The sequence below is a fragment of the Hypanus sabinus genome, unplaced genomic scaffold (assembly GCF_030144855.1).
Source record: "Hypanus sabinus isolate sHypSab1 unplaced genomic scaffold, sHypSab1.hap1 scaffold_2693, whole genome shotgun sequence".
NCBI classification, from domain to species: domain Eukaryota; kingdom Metazoa; phylum Chordata; class Chondrichthyes; order Myliobatiformes; family Dasyatidae; genus Hypanus; species Hypanus sabinus.
This window is the reverse complement of record NW_026780826.1, coordinates 1-16,255: the sequence shown is the minus strand read 5'-3', so window position 1 is coordinate 16,255 and position 16,255 is coordinate 1. Positions and strand designations below refer to the sequence as shown.

Below are 16,255 nucleotides of genomic sequence, written 5' to 3'. Positions count from 1 at the left end.
TGGGTTGTTTTCTCTGGAGGCCGAGGGGAGATCTGGGAGAGGTTTACAGGATTATGTGAGTGGACAGGGGGTATCTGTTTCCCAGGGTTGACATGTCTAGTACCAGAGGGCGGCACTGAAGGGGAGAGGAGGGGTGTGAGGGGTAAGTTTTTCACTCAGAGAGTGGAGGATGCCTGGTCCGGTGAGAGAGGCGTCAGAGGCTTTTAAGAGACCTTTGGAGAGGCAGATGATGTGAGGGAGATGGAGGGATTTGGACACCGGGTAGACAGGAGGGATGAGCTCAGCCGGCCTCTTGATGACGAATTTAATCTGTCGCGCACAACACTGTGGACCAAAGGGACTGTGCCGGGGCCGAACGGGCCTGTGTCTGACGAGGAGGTGCTGAGCGAGCCGGCTGTGTTCTGCGCAAACCTTCGCCGCCGACCTGGGTACCGTCTGCCATCGGGCCAGCCCGCCCGCCCGGGTCACCTCAACACGCCGCGGGTAGCAGAGGTCCCGCCGGAACTCCGCCGGTCACAGGCCGCGTGGCGCTGGGGCAGGGTGAGGCCGTTCAGCCCATCGAGTCTGCTCCGCCATTCCGACGCAGCCAATCCCAGATCCAGCTCACCTGCCTTCCCGCCTTGACCAATCAGTAAACATACCGATTTTTGCTTTTAGTATACCCACGGACCCGCAGTCCGTGGCCGAGCGTTCCACAGATTCACCGCTCTCTGGCGCAAAAAGTTCCTCCTTCACCTCTGTCCTAAAGGGGAGCCCCTCAATTTTGAGGCTGTGACCTCTAGTTCTGGATACCCCCCCCCCCCCCACCATAGGGAACATCCTCTCCAATGCCCACCTGAAACCAGTCCTTTCAACGTTCGGTAGTTTCCCCCCCCCCCCGTCGCCACCCCGCATTCGTCTAAATTCCAGTGAGTCCAGGCCCAAAGCTGCCAAACGCTGCTCGTATATTAACCCCTTCGTTCCCGGAATCATCCTCGCACACCTCCTCTGGACTCTGTCCAACGACAACACACCCTTTCTGAGACGCAGGGCCCAGAACTGTTGACAATACTGCAAGTGTGGCTGACTAGTGTCTTATAAAGGCTCAGTATTATCTGTCCGCTTTTATATTCTATTCCCTTTGAAATGACCAGTGGGGTACCGCAAGGCTCGGTGCTGGTGCCGCAGCTATTTACGATATACATTAATGATTTAGATGAAGGGGTTAAAAGTAACATTAGCAAATTTGCCGATGACACAAAGCTGTGTGGCAGTGTGAAATGTCAGGAGGATGTTAGGAGAATGCAGGGTGACTTGGACAGGTTGGGTGGGTGGGCAGATGCAGTTTAGTGTGGATAAATGTGAGGTTATCCACTTTGGTGACAAGAACAGGAAGGCAGATTACTATCTAAATGGTGTCAGGTTAGGAAAAGGGGAAGTACAACGAGATCTCGGTGTCCTTGTTTATCAGTCACGGACAGTTAGCATGCAGGTACAGCAGGCAGTGAAGAAAGCTAATGGCATGTTGGCCTTCATAACAAGACGGGTTGGGTATAGAGGCAAAGAGGTCCTTCCGCAGTTATACAGGGCCCTGGTGAGACCCCACCTGGAGTATTGTGTGAAGTTTTGGTCTCCAACTTTGAGGAAGGACATTCTTGCTATTGAGGGAGTGGAGCGTAGGTTCACGGGACTGTCATATGTTGAAAGATTGGAGAGACTGGGCTTGTATACACTGGAATTTAGAAGGATAAGAGGAGATCCAATTGAGCATATAAGATTATTAACTGATTGGACATGCTAGAGGCAGGAAAAATGTTCCGGATGTTGGGGGAGTCTAGAACCAGAGGCCACAGTTTAAGAATAAGGGGTAGGCCATTTAGAACGGAGTTGAGGAAAAACTTTTTCACCCAGAGAGTGGTGGACATGTGGAATGCTCTGCCCCAGAAGGCAGTGGAGGCCAATTCTCTGGATGCTTTCAAGAAAGATAGAGCTCTTAAAGATAGCAGAGCCCAGGGACATGGGGAGAGGGCAGGAAAGGGGTATTGATTGTGGATGATCAGCCATGATTACATTGAATGGCGGTGCTGGTTCAAAGGGCTGAATGGCCGACTCCTGCACCTATAGTCTATTGTTTAAATAAGCGCCAGCATTGCATTTGTCTTCTTTACCACAGACTCGGCCTCAGAATTAACCTTCCAGGAGTCCTGCACGAGGTCTCCCAAGTCGCTCTGCACCTCTTAATATTCGAACCTTCTCCCCGGTGAGAGAATAGTCCGCACTCTTGTTCCTTTTTACCAAAATACTGTATTCCATCTGCCATTTTTTTGCCCAGTCTTCCAATTTCTCGAAGTCCTTCTGCAATCGCGTTGCTTCCTCGGCACTACCTATCTCTCCGCCCCCCTTCGTATCATCCGCAAACTTTGCCACAAAGCCGTCAATTCCAGACCTCCACCTTGAATAAGTCCCTTCCACCACGACCCTCCGTCTCCCGCGGGCAAGCCGGTCCTGAATCCAAACAGGCAACTGTCCGTCGATCCCTCGCACCGCAGGCGTCTCGATGAGGCTCGCGGGAGCACTCCGACAGGCCGCATCGCTGTCTGGGGTGGAGGGGCTACTGCACTGGGCCGGAGGAGGCTGCAGAGGGTTGTAAATCTGGTCAGCTCCATCTTGGGTCCTAGCCTACAAAGTACCCAGGACATCTTCAGGGAGCGGTGTCTCAGAGAGGCGGCGTCTGTTATTAAGGATCCCCAGCACCCAGGGCATGCCCTTTTCTCACTGTTACCATCAGGGAGGGGGTACAGGAGCCTGAAGGCACACACTCAGTGATTCAGGAACAGCTTCCTCCCCTCCGCCATCCGATTCCGAAATGGACACTGAACCCTTGGCCACTACCTCGCTTTTTAATAAATATATTATTTCTGCTTTTTGCACGGATTTGTAATCTATCCAATACACTGTAATTGATTTAAGAACATAACATAAGAAATAGGGGCAGGAGTAGGCCATCCGGCCCATCGATCCTGTTCAGTCATTCAATGAGATGATGGCCGATCTGTCCGTAAACTCAGCTCCATCCACCTGCCTTTTCCCCAGAACCCTTAATTACTTTGCTGTGTAAAAACCTACCTAACTGTTTCTTAAGTATATTTAGTGAGGAAGCCTCAGCTGCTTCCCTGGGCAGAGAATTCCACAGATTCACCACTCTCTGGGAAAAACAGTTTCTCCCCATCTCCGTCCTAAATCTTCTCCCCTGAATCTTGAGGCAATGTCCCCTAGTTCGAGTCTCACCCACCAATGGAAACAACTTTCCTACATCTATCTTATCTGTCCCTTTCAAAATTTTGTCTGTTTCTATAAGATCCCCTCTTATTCTTCTGAACTCCAGAGAGTACAGTCCCAGGTGACTCAATTTCTCCTCATAGGTTAACACCTTCATCCCTGGAATCAGCCCGGTGAACCTCCTCTGCACTGCCTCCAAAGCCAGTATATCCTTCCTCAAGTACGGAGACCGGAACTGCACACAGTACTCCCGGTGCGGCCTCACCAGTACCCTGTATAGTTACAGCATGACCTCCCTGCTCTTGAATTCGACCCCTCCAGCAACGAAGGCCAGAGTCCTATTTTCCTTCTTGATAGCCTGCTGCCCCTGCAAACCGACCTTTTGCGATTCCTCACAATCCCGGAATCATTTTCCTGACTTGCTCCGCACAGAGCCAAGCTGGCAGTCCACAATTAGGCCAAGGGTTTCCAAGTGCCCATAAATCCTATTGCTGAGAATTCTGTCCGGCTGCTGATGGGGCAGTCGCCATTCTCTAGTTCCCAGGATGATCCCGGTCCCCTTCCTTACCGGCGAATCATCCATCAGTCCTCCGGGACCTCGCCTGCCCGCTCACCTCCGTTCAGGGCCCCAGACAGTCCTTTACATGTGTCCCCCTGTCCCCCGACACTCCCCACCGTTCACGGTGTGTGTCCCACCCTCGTACGCTGAGGTCCCCCTGTCCCTCGACACTCCCCACCGTTCACGGTGTGTGTCCTACCCTCGTACGCCGAGGTCCCCCATCCCTCGACACTCCCAACCGTTCACGGTGCGTGTCCTACCCTTGTACGCCGAGATCCCCCTGTCACTCTACACTCCCCACCGTTCACGGTGCTAGTCCTACCCTCGTACGCCGAGGTCCCCCCTGTCCCTCGACACTCCCCACCGTTCGCGGTGCCTGTCCTACCCTCGTACGCCGAGGTCCCCCGTCCCTCGACACTCCCCACCGTTCACGGTGCGTGTCCTACCCTCGTACGCCGATGACACCCCGTCCCTCAACACTCCCCACCGTTCACGGTGCTAGTCCTACCCTCGTACGCCGAGGTCCCCCCTGTCCCTCGACACTCCCCACCGTTCGCGGTGCCTGTCCTACCCTCGTACGCCGAGGTCCCCCGTCCCGCGACACTCCCCACCGTTCACGGTGCGTGTCCTACCCTCGTACGCCGATGACACCCCGTCCCTCAACACTCCCCACCGTTCACGGTGTGTGTCCTACTCTCGTACGCCGATGTCACCCCGACCCTCGACACTCCCCACCGTTCACGGTGCATGTCCTACCCTCGTACGCCGAGGTCCCCCCGTCCCTCGACACTCCCCACCGTTCACGGTGTGTGTCCTACCCTCGTACGCCGATGTCCCCCCGTCCCTCGAAACTCCCCACCGTTCACGGTGTGTGTCCTACCCTCGTACGCCGATGTCCCCCCGTCCCTCGACACTCCCCACCGTTCACGGTGTGTGTCCTACCCTCGTACGCCGAGGACCCCCGTCCCTCGACACTCCCCACAGTTCACGGTGTGTGTCCTACCCTCGTACGCCGAGGTCCCCCCGTCCCTCGACACTCCCCACCGTTCACTGTGCGTGTCCGACCCTCGTACGCCGAGGTCCCCCCGTCCCTCGACACTCCCCACCGTTCACGGTGCGTGTCCTACCCTTGTACGCCGAGATCCCCCTGTCCCTCTACACACCCCATCGTTCACGGTGCATGTCCTACCCTCGTACGCCGATGTCCCTCCGTCCCTCGACACTCCCCAGCGTTCACGGTGCGTGTCCTTCCCTCGTACGCCGAGGTCAGCCTGTCCCTCGACACTACCCACCATTCACGGTGCGTGTCCTACCCTCGTACACCGAAGTCCCCCAGTCCCACGACACTCCCCACTGTTCACGGTGCGTGTCCTACCCTCGTTCGCCGAGGTCCCCCTGTCCCTCGACACACCCCATCGTTCACGGTGCATGTCCTACCCTCGTACGCCGATGTCCCCCTGTCCCTCGACACTCCCCAGCGTTCACGGTGCGTGTCCTACCCTCGTACGCCGATGTCCCTCCGTCCCTCGACACTCCCCAGCGTTCACGGTGCGTGTCCTACCCTCGTACGCCGAGGTCAGCCTGTCCCTCGACACTACCCACCATTCACGGTGCGTGTCCTACCCTCGTACACCGAAGTCCCCCAGTCCCACGACACTCCCCACTGTTCACGGTGCGTGTCCTACCCTCGTTCGCCGAGGTCCCCCTGTCCCTCGACACTCCCCCACCGTTCACGGTGCATGTCCTACCCTCGTACGCCGAGGTCCCCCATCCCTCGACACTCCCAACCGTTCACGGTGCGTGTCCTACCCTTGTACGCCGAGATCCCCCTGTCACTCTACACTCCCCACCGTTCACGGTGCTAGTCCTACCCTCGTACGCCGAGGTCCCCCCTGTCCCTCGACACTCCCCACCGTTCGCGGTGCCTGTCCTACCCTCGTACGCCGAGGTCCCCCGTCCCTCGACACTCCCCACCGTTCACGGTGCGTGTCCTACCCTCGTACGCCGATGACACCCCGTCCCTCAACACTCCCCACCGTTCACGGTGCTAGTCCTACCCTCGTACGCCGAGGTCCCCCCTGTCCCTCGACACTCCCCACCGTTCGCGGTGCCTGTCCTACCCTCGTACGCCGAGGTCCCCCGTCCCTCGACACTCCCCACCGTTCACGGTGCGTGTCCTACCCTCGTACGCCGATGACACCCCGTCCCTCAACACTCCCCACCGTTCACGGTGTGTGTCCTACTCTCGTACGCCGATGTCACCCCGACCCTCGACACTCCCCACCGTTCACGGTGCATGTCCTACCCTCGTACGCCGAGGTCCCCCCGTCCCTCGACACTCCCCACCGTTCACGGTGTGTGTCCTACCCTCGTACGCCGATGTCCCCCCGTCCCTCGAAACTCCCCACCGTTCACGGTGTGTGTCCTACCCTCGTACGCCGATGTCCCCCCGTCCCTCGACACTCCCCACCGTTCACGGTGTGTGTCCTACCCTCGTACGCCGAGGACCCCCGTCCCTCGACACTCCCCACAGTTCACGGTGTGTGTCCTACCCTCGTACGCCGAGGTCCCCCCGTCCCTCGACACTCCCCACCGTTCACTGTGCGTGTCCGACCCTCGTACGCCGAGGTCCCCCCGTCCCTCGACACTCCCCACCGTTCACGGTGCGTGTCCTACCCTTGTACGCCGAGATCCCCCTGTCCCTCTACACACCCCATCGTTCACGGTGCATGTCCTACCCTCGTACGCCGATGTCCCTCCGTCCCTCGACACTCCCCAGCGTTCACGGTGCGTGTCCTTCCCTCGTACGCCGAGGTCAGCCTGTCCCTCGACACTACCCACCATTCACGGTGCGTGTCCTACCCTCGTACACCGAAGTCCCCCAGTCCCACGACACTCCCCACTGTTCACGGTGCGTGTCCTACCCTCGTTCGCCGAGGTCCCCCTGTCCCTCGACACACCCCATCGTTCACGGTGCATGTCCTACCCTCGTACGCCGATGTCCCCCTGTCCCTCGACACTCCCCAGCGTTCACGGTGCGTGTCCTACCCTCGTACGCCGATGTCCCTCCGTCCCTCGACACTCCCCAGCGTTCACGGTGCGTGTCCTACCCTCGTACGCCGAGGTCAGCCTGTCCCTCGACACTACCCACCATTCACGGTGCGTGTCCTACCCTCGTACACCGAAGTCCCCCAGTCCCACGACACTCCCCACTGTTCACGGTGCGTGTCCTACCCTCGTTCGCCGAGGTCCCCCTGTCCCTCGACACTCCCCCACCGTTCACGGTGCATGTCCTACCCTCGTACGCCGAGGTCAGCCTGTCCCTCGACACTACCCACCATTCACGGTGCAGGTCCCACCCTCGTACACCGATGTCCCTCCGTCCCTCGACACTCCCCACCGTTCACGGTGTGTGTCCTACCCTCGTACGCCGATGTCACCCCGTCCCTCGATACTCCCCATCGTTCACTGTCTGTGTCCTACCTCGTACACCGAGGTCCCACCGTCCCTCGACACTCCCCACCGTTCACGGTGCGTGTCCTACCTCGTACGCCGAGGTCCCCCTATCCCTCGGCACCCCCACCGTTCATGGTGCATGTCCCACCCTCGTACCCCGAGGTCCCCCCCCTTCACTCGACTCCCCGCACCGGTCACAGTTGTCGGAGGGTGGGATCTCGCTGACGACGGTGCCCCTCCCTCCTATCACAAGAGGCTCCTGCCAAGACCAAATACGGCCCGCTGAAGGATGAGGACCGTATCTTCACCAACCTGTATGGCAGGCACGACTGGAGGTGAGAGGAATTCAGAGGCGATCCCTAACCGATGGGAGATGGTCGCAGGCTCAGGGAGGGAGGTGTCCTCTCACTGTGAGGGGAGGAAAACGGGGACGCTCTCTCACAGGGATAACATCACGGTGACGCTTCCAGACAGTGGAAGGGAAAATGCAGGCACTCCACTGAGGGGGGAGCGGGATGGAATTTGTGGACATTCCCTCATTCAGGGATTGGGGTATTTGTGGACGTTCCCACATTCAGGGATTGGGGAACTTGTGGACGTTCCCTCATTCCAGGATTGGGAAATTTGTGGACGATCCCTCATTCAGGGATTGGGGTATTTGTGGACGTTCCCTCAGAGATTGGGGTATTTGTGGACGTCCCGTAATAGAGGGGTGGGGGTATTTGTGGATGTTCCCTAATTCAGTGGTTGGGGTAGTTGTGGACGTCCCCTAAAACAGGGGTTGGGGTATTTGTGGACGTTCCCTAATTCAGCAGTTGGGGTATTTGTGGACGTCCCGTAAGAGAGGGGTTGGGGAATTTGTGGACGTCCCCAGACAGAGGGGTTGGCGTAGTTGCGGATGTCCCCTGTTTGAGTAATGGATCTTTCTGGCTGCTCATTTTTTAAGGGCGGGGGAACTTGTGATGCCCCCGTACTTAACGGGAGGGGGTGACTTTTCTGAAGCCCCCAAGGCGAAGGGTTATCAATTCTGAGTTGCCTCCATCTGGGACGTGAATGTCAGCACTCCCTGATCTGCCAGGGAAATTCGGACGCTCCATAACTCACAGGAAATTGGGGGCACTCCCTCGCTATCAGGGTGATAACAGGACATAAATCTTTTTCAATCCCCTCACTCTTTTCACCTTCTTCCCGCTCCCCTCCACTCTTGTCCCCCCAGGCTGAAGGGGGCGCTACGGCGGGGCGACTGGTACAAGACGAAGGAGATCCTGCTGAAGGGGGCGGACTGGATCCTCGGGGAGGTGAAGACGTCCGGGCTGAGGGGTCTGGGAGGGGCCGGGTTTCCGACCGTCATGAGGTGGGGCTTCATGAACAAGCCTTCAGATGGCAGGTGAGGAGGGAGCTTCACTCTGTGTCTGAACCCGGGAGTGTGTGATCGGACGGTGTGGAGGGAGATTCACTCTGTGTCTGACAATGGGAGTGTGTGATGGGACGGTGTGGAGGGAGATTCACTCTGTGTCTGACCCCGGGAGTGTGTGTTCGGACGGTGTGGAGGGAGATTCACTCTGTGTCTGACCCTGGGAGTGTGTGATGGGACGGTGTGGAGGGAGATTCACTCTGTGTCTGACCCCGGGTGTGTGTGATGGGATGGTGTGGAGGGAGATTCACTCTGTGTCTGACCCCGGGATTGTGTGATGGGACGGTGTGGAGGGCGATTCGCTCTGCGTCTGACCCCGGGTGTGTGTGATGGGATGGTGTGGAGGGAGATTCACTCTGTGTCTGACCCCGGGATTGTGTGATGGGACGGTGTGGAGGGAGATTCACTCTGTGTCTGACACCGGGAGTGTCTGATGGGACGGTGTGGAGGGAGATTCACTCTGTGTCTGACCCCGGGAGTGTGTGATGGGACGGTGTGGAGGGAGCTTCACTCTGTGTCTGACCCCGGGAGTGTGTGATCGGACGGTGTGGAGGGAGCTTCACTCTGTGTCTGACCCCGGGAGTGTGTGATGGGACGGTGTGGAGGGAGATTCACTCTGTGTCTGACACCGGGAGTGTCTGATGGGACGGTGTGTAGGGCGATTCGCTCTGCGTCTGACCCCGGGTGTGTGTGATGGGATGGTGTGGAGGGAGCTTCACTCTGTGTCTGAACCCGGGAGTGTGTGATCGGACGGTGTGGAGGGAGATTCACTCTGTGTCTGACACTGGGAGTGTGTGATGGGACGGTGTGGAGGGAGATTCACTCTGTGTCTGACCCCGGGAGTGTGTGTTCGGACGGTGTGGAGGGAGATTCACTCTGTGTCTGACCCTGGGAGTGTGTGATGGGACGGTGTGGAGGGAGATTCACTCTGTGTCTGACCCCGGGTGTGTGTGATGGGACGGTGTGGAGGGAGCTTCACTCTGTGTCTGACCCCGGGATTGTGTGATGGGACGGTGTGGAGGGAGATTCACTCTGTGTCTGACACCGGGAGTGTCTGATGGGACGGTGTGGAGGGAGATTCACTCTGTGTCTGACCCCGGGAGTGTGTGATGGGACGGTGTGGAGGGAGGTTCACTCTGTGTCTGACCCCGGGAGTGTGTGATCGGACGGTGTGGAGGGAGCTTCACTCTGTGTCTGACCCCGGGAGTGTGTGATGGGACGGTGTGGAGGGAGATTCACTCTGTGTCTGACACCGGGAGTGTCTGATGGGACGGTGTGTAGGGCGATTCGCTCTGCGTCTGACCCCGGGTGTGTGTGATGGGATGGTGTGGAGGGAGATTCACTCTGTGTCTGATGCTGGTAGTGTGTGATGGGACGGTGTGGAGAGAGATTCACTCTGTGTCTGACCCCGAGAGTGTGTGATGGGACAGTGCGGAGGGAGAGTCACCCTGTGTCTGACCCCGAGAGAGTGTGATGGGACGGTGTGGAGGGAGATTCACTCTGTGTCTGACCCCGGGAGTGTGTGAGGGGACGGTGTGGTGGGAGATTCACTCTGTGTCTGACCCCGGGAGAGTGTGATGGGATGGTGTGGAGGGAGATTAACTCTGTGTCTGACCCCGGGAGTGTGTGATGGGATGGTGTAAAGGGAGATTCACTCTGTGTCTGACCCCGGGAGTGTGTGATGGGATGGTGTGGAGGGAGATTCACTCTGTGTCTGACCCCGGGAGTGTGTGATGGGACGGTGTAAAGGGAGTTTCACTCTGTGTCTGACCCCGAGAGAGTGTGATGGGACGGTGTGGAGGGAGATTCACTCTGTGTCTGACCCCAGGAGTGTGTGAGGGGACGGTGTGGTGGGAGATTCACTCTGTGTCTGACCCCGGGAGAGTGTGATGGGATGGTGTGGAGGGAGATTAACTCTGTGTCTGACCCCGGGAGTGTGTGATGGGATGGTGTAAAGGGAGATTAACTCTGTGTCTGACCCCGGGAGTGTGTGATGGGATGGTGTGGAGGGAGATTCACTCTGTGCCTGACCCCGGGAGTGTGTGATGGGACGGTGCGGAGGGAGATTCACTCTGTCTGACCCCGGGAGTGTGTGATGGGACGGTGTGGAGGGAGATTCACTCTGTGTCAGACCCCGGGAGTGTGTGATGGGACGGTGTGGAGGGAGATTCACTCTGAGTCTGTCCCCGGGAGAGTGTGATGGGACGGTGTGGAGGGAGATTCACACTCTGTCTGACCCCGGGATTGTGTGATGGGACGGTGCGGAGGGAGATTCACTCTGTGTCTGACCCCGGAATTGTTTGATGGGACGGTGTGGAGGGAGATTCACTCTGAGTCTGACCCCGGGAGAGTGTGATGGGACGGTGTGGAGGGAGATTCACTCTGTGTCAGATCCCGGGAGTGTGTGATGGGACGGTGAGGAGGGTGTTTCACTCTGTGTCTGACCCCGGGAGTGTGTGACGGGACGGTGTGGAGGGAGATTCACTCTGAGTCTGACCCCGGGAGAGTGTGATGGGACGGTGTGGAGGGAGATTCACTCTGTGTGTGACCCCGGGAGTGTGTGATGGGACGGTGTGGAGGGAGATTCACTCTGTGTCTGACACCGGGAGTGTCTGATGGGACGGTGTGTAGGGTGATTCACTCTGTGTCTGACGCCGGTTTTCCACCCCCTTCAGTCTCTTACTCGGGACCTCAGTGGATTCACGTCGATTTTAACTGCGGGGGTCAATTTGCCAGAAATGAGCTTTGGTGGAGATGAGATCCGGAGCTCCAAGACTCTGCTTGTCGAACCTCCCTCAGCCTGGAGCTGAGACGCTACTGTGTCAGTGTGAGGAGCTCCGACCCACTGTTGCAGTGCACAGGGTGTGGAGGGCAATAGAAACCTCAAATAAAACTCGATTCCGACACAAGACAGGAAGATACAGTGGTTTATTGATTTTTATGAGAAATATCAATGAAACAATGTGTGAGCTGCTAACGTGCGGTAATAAATAATCTGCTGACAGTCACACACAATTAACTGACCGGCGACAAGGGGTGACCGGTTGAATAATAACCAGTCCCGTTTCTCACCGTCACTCTGCATCGGGGAACTGATTATAAAATTATAAAACTGATTATAAAATCACACTTCGGGGCCGTGACCGGGATCGCTGCAGATCCAGGGTCACTGCCGAGGGATTTGTCCATTTAACATCATTATATCGGCCAGGCTGCGGAATGCACCGTCCTCAGCAAAGGGGGCAAAAGGATTCTCTCCCGGGACCATCCCCCCCACCCCGGGACACCGGTGTCCCAGACTGAGCCCCGGACCCCCGGGCTCTTCCTGTCCGGGTTATTCCCCGGGAGTCACGTGGGGAGTCTCCAACACGCACTTCCGGCGGAAGCTGCCCCGCCGGACAACAGGCGGAAACACGTCACTGCGGGACCGCTGCGAGCGACGCACACAGCGCGAGGCCCGTGCCGGTTCCGTTAAAACCGTTGGGAATCAGCCCCGGCGCGCGGCCGTTAAAGGTAAGGGCGGGAGTTAAAGGGGAGGGCGGGGAGTCGGCCAAATGTCCCCACCCCGCGGGCGGGGATGTTCACAGATTCAGATCCACCATCAGTCCGGGTCTGGGTTCCAGGTAAGATCAAGGTTAAAGGCTAAATGTCCTCAGATCCACTCTCAGTCCGGGTCTGGGTTCCTGTAGAGATCTCAGTTCCTTCATCCCGGTCTCACTGAACCGATTCCCCACATTCAGATGTTCACAGATCCACCATCAGTCCGGGTCTGGGTTCCTGTAGAGATCTCAGTTCCTTCATCCCGGTCTCACTGAACCGATTCACCACATTCAGATGTTCACAGATCCACTCTCAGTCCGGGTCTGGGTTCCTGTAGAGATCTCAGTTCCTTCATCCCGGTCTCACTGAACCGATTCACCACATTCAGATGTTCTCAGATCCACTCTCAGTCCGGGTCTGGGTTCCTGTAGAGATCTCAGTTCCTTCATCCCGGTCTCACTGAACCGATTCCCCACATTCAGATGTTCACAGATCCACCATCAGTCCGGGTCTGGGTTCCCGTAGAGATCTCAGTTCCTTCATCCCGGTCTCACTGAACCGATTCCCCACATTCAGATGTTCACAGATCCACCATCAGTCCGGGTCTGGGTTCCCGTAGAGATCTCAGTTCCTTCATCCCGGTCTCACTGAACCGATTCCCCCGCAGCCTGAAACAGATGGGAGAATAAAGATGGAATAAACAGATCACACAACAGTGTCAGTAACAGGGGACCGGGGTTAATGTTTCAACAACACTCACAGACAAATATCACCAGAAAACCCGCGGATCCGCTGATATTTTATCACATTGAACATTAACACAAACACTCACCAGATCCGCTCCAGACTCGGGTGGGTCAGTATGAGGCGGCGGAGAGCGGGGACAGATCGGTCTGTCAGAGAGTTGTATCCCAGGTTCAGCCCCGTCAGTGATGGGTTTGTACTGAGAGCGGAGACGAGATCCTCGGCCCCAGAATCTGTGAGACCGACATTGTACAGCCTGGAGATGAGAGAGAGTGAGGGTGAAGGACACAGAGAGACAGGAGACGGTACAAATCCCCAGTGTTTATCAGTAACACAATTACTGATCACATTAATGTTCAGTGTCAGACACCCAGTGACTGTAAACACAATCTCCCACAGTCTGGTACTTACCCCAGTCTCTGTATTTTACACTCCGGGTTCCTCAGAGCCGCAGACACCAGTTTCACTCCTGAATCCCCCAGTTTATTATCACTCAGGTCCAGCTCCGTCAGTGATGGGTTTGTACTGAGAGTGGAGACGAGATCCTCGGCCCCAGAATCTGTGAGACCGACACGGGTCAGCCTGGAGATGAGAGAGAGTGAGGGTGAAGGACACAGAGAGACAGGAGACGGTACAAATCCCCAGTGTTTATCAGTAACACAATTACTGATCACATTAATGTTCAGTGTCAGACACCCAGTGACTGTAAACACAATCTCCCACAGTCTGGAGATGAGAGAGAGTGAGGGTGAAGGACAGAGAGAGACAGGAGACGGTACAAATCCCCAGTGTTTATCAGTAACACAATTACTGATCACATTAATGTTCAGTGTCAGACACCCAGTGACTGTAAACACAATCTCCCACAGTCTGGTACTTACCACAGTCTCTGTATTTTACACTCCGGGTTCCTCAGAGCCGCAGACACCAGTTTCACTCCTGAATCCCCCAGTTTATTACCACTCAGGTCCAGCTCCGTCAGTGATGGGTTTGTACTGAGAGCGGAGACGAGATCCTCGGCACCAGAATCTGTGAGACCGACACGGGTCAGCCTGGAGATGAGAGAGAGTGAGGGTGAAGGACACAGAGAGACAGGAGACGGTACAAATCCCCAGTGTTTATCAGTAACACAATTACTGATCACATTAATGTTCAGTGTCAGACACCCAGTGACTGTAAACACAATCTCCCACAGTCTGGTACTTACCACAGTGTCTGTATTTTACACTCCGGGTCCTCAGAGCCGCAGACACCAGTTTCACTCCTGAATCCCCAGTTTATTACCACTCAGGTCCAGATCCGTCAGTGATGGGTTTGTACTGAGAGCGGAGGACGAAGATCCTCGGCCCCCAGAATCTGTGAGACCGACATCCCCCCAGCCTGGAGATGAGAGAGAGTGAGGGTGAAGGACACAGAGAGACAGGAGACGGTACAAATCCCCAGTGTTTATCAGTAACACAAATTACTGATCACATTAATGTTCAGTGTCAGACACACAGTGACTGGTAAACACAATCTCCCACAGTCTGGTACTTACCCCAGTCTCTGTATTTTACACTCCGGGTTCCCTCAGAGCCGCAGACACCAGTTTCACTCCTGAATCCTCCAGTTTATTACCACTCAGGCTAAACACAAACAGACAAATTGATGAACATTGTGATTAAAATCGTCCGTCTGAGGGCATTTCTCTCACTCGGATATTTCAGGGAACATTAAACCCTTCAGTAATTCACTGATCGTAGATCCCATCACTGTTAATGTCCCTCACTGCCCAGCTCCAATGAATTCACCGAATGTCAGTAATTTCGTCTGTCGGTGTGACCCTGTAAACTCCACATATTCTCTCTCATTCCCTAATGGATAGAAAAGTGTTCCTGACGTGAGACAGTCGGAAAGGGCAGGTGTGAAGGGGAGAAGTCAAACAGTGAGGAAGATTTGAGAATCGGGAAATGTCGATGGGAGATGGAGGAAGAGACATCACCTAAGGTAAGGATGGAAAGACACAGAAGGAAGCGGATGGGTCAGAGAGATCCCAGTAGAGGAGGGGGATGAGGAAGAGAGATCCCACAGGAGGAAGGGGGATGGGGAGGGAGATCCACAGGAGGAAGGGGGATGAGGGAGCGAGATCCCACAGGAGGAAGGGGGACGGGGGAGGGGAGATCCTAGTAGAGAGAGGGGATGAGGGAGCGAGATCCCACAGGAGGAAGGGGGACGGGGGAGGGGAGATCCTAGTAGAGGAGGGGGATGAGGGAGAGAGATCCCACAGGAGGAAGGGGGATGGGGGAGGGAGATCCCACAGAAGGAAGGGGGACGGGGGAGGGAGATACCACAGGAGGAAGGGGGACGGGGGAGGAAGATCCCACAGGAGGAAGGGGGACGGGGCAGAGAGATCCCACAGGAGGAAGGGGGACGGGGGAGGGAGATACCACAGGAGGAATGGGGAAGGGGGAGGGGAGATACCACAGGAGGAAGGGGGACGGGGGAGGGAGATACCACAGGAGGAAGGGGGATGGGGGAGAGAGATCCCACAGGAGGAAGGGGGACGGGGGAGGGGAGATACCACAGGAGGAAGGGGGACGGGGGGCAGAGATCCCACAGGAGGAAGGGGGACGGGGGGAGGGAGATCCCACAGGAGGAAGGGGGACGGGGGAGGGCGATACCACAGGAGGAATGGGGAAGGGGGAGGGAGATACCCACAGGAGGAAGGGGGATGGGGGAGGGAGATACCACAGGAGGAAGGGGGACGGGGGAGGGAGATACCACAAGGAGGAAGAGGGACGGGGGCGGGGAGATCCTAGTAGAGGAGGGGGATGAGGGAGAGAGATCCCACAGGAGGAGAGGGGGGACGGGGGAGGGGAGATCCTAGTAGAGGAGGGGGATGAGGGAGAGAGATCCCACAGGAGGAAGGGGGACGGGGGAGGGAGATACCACAGGAGGAAGGGGGATGGGGGAGGGAGATACCACAGAGGAAGGGGGGACGGGGGAGAGAGATCCCACAGGAGGAAGGGGACGGGGAGGGAGATACCACAGGAGGAAGGGGGATGGGGGAGGGAGATCCCACAGGAGGAAGGGGGACGGGGAGGGAGATACCACAGGAGGAAGGGGGATGGGGGAGAGAGATCCCACAGGAGGAGGGGGACGGGGGAGGGAGCTCCACAGGAGGAAGGGGGATGGGGGAGGGGAGATCCCACAGGAGGAAGGGGGGACGGGGGAGGGGTATCCCACAGGGGGAAGGGGGACGGGGGAGGGAGATACCACAGGAGGAAGGGGGAGGGAGATACCAC

At 57.1% G+C, this 16,255-nt stretch overlaps 1 protein-coding gene and 1 long non-coding RNA gene across 6 annotated transcripts; one reads left to right on the top strand and one right to left on the bottom strand.

Annotated features, from left to right (window-relative positions):
- The first annotated feature begins 241 nt into the window (after positions 1–241).
- LOC132388141 (uncharacterized) lies at positions 242–14,957 on the top strand. 5 transcript variants are annotated; one of them, XR_009510153.1, is made up of 4 exons: positions 242–7,608; positions 8,490–8,660; positions 11,363–12,200; positions 14,836–14,957. XR_009510153.1 is itself a non-coding variant. In XM_059960497.1 (3 exons), exons 1-3 carry the CDS (start codon positions 2,055–2,057, stop codon positions 11,400–11,402), a joined length of 396 nt encoding a protein of 131 aa, XP_059816480.1. In that variant the 5' UTR covers positions 242–2,054; the 3' UTR covers positions 11,403–11,563. The 5 variants fall into 4 exon arrangements, 1 of the variants encoding a protein (XP_059816480.1); XR_009510156.1 differs by lacking the exon at positions 14,836–14,957 and having other exon boundaries at positions 242–2,239; positions 7,527–7,608; positions 11,363–11,563; XR_009510154.1 differs by lacking the exon at positions 14,836–14,957 and having other exon boundaries at positions 11,363–11,563.
- LOC132388142 (uncharacterized) lies at positions 11,598–14,245 on the bottom strand. The gene is made up of 4 exons (XR_009510157.1): positions 14,179–14,245; positions 13,853–14,023; positions 13,060–13,553; positions 11,598–12,895 (listed from the first exon to the last, which is right to left on the bottom strand). It is a non-coding gene; the product is annotated as an uncharacterized LOC132388142 (long non-coding RNA).
- Positions 14,958–16,255: the final 1,298 nt, after the last annotated feature.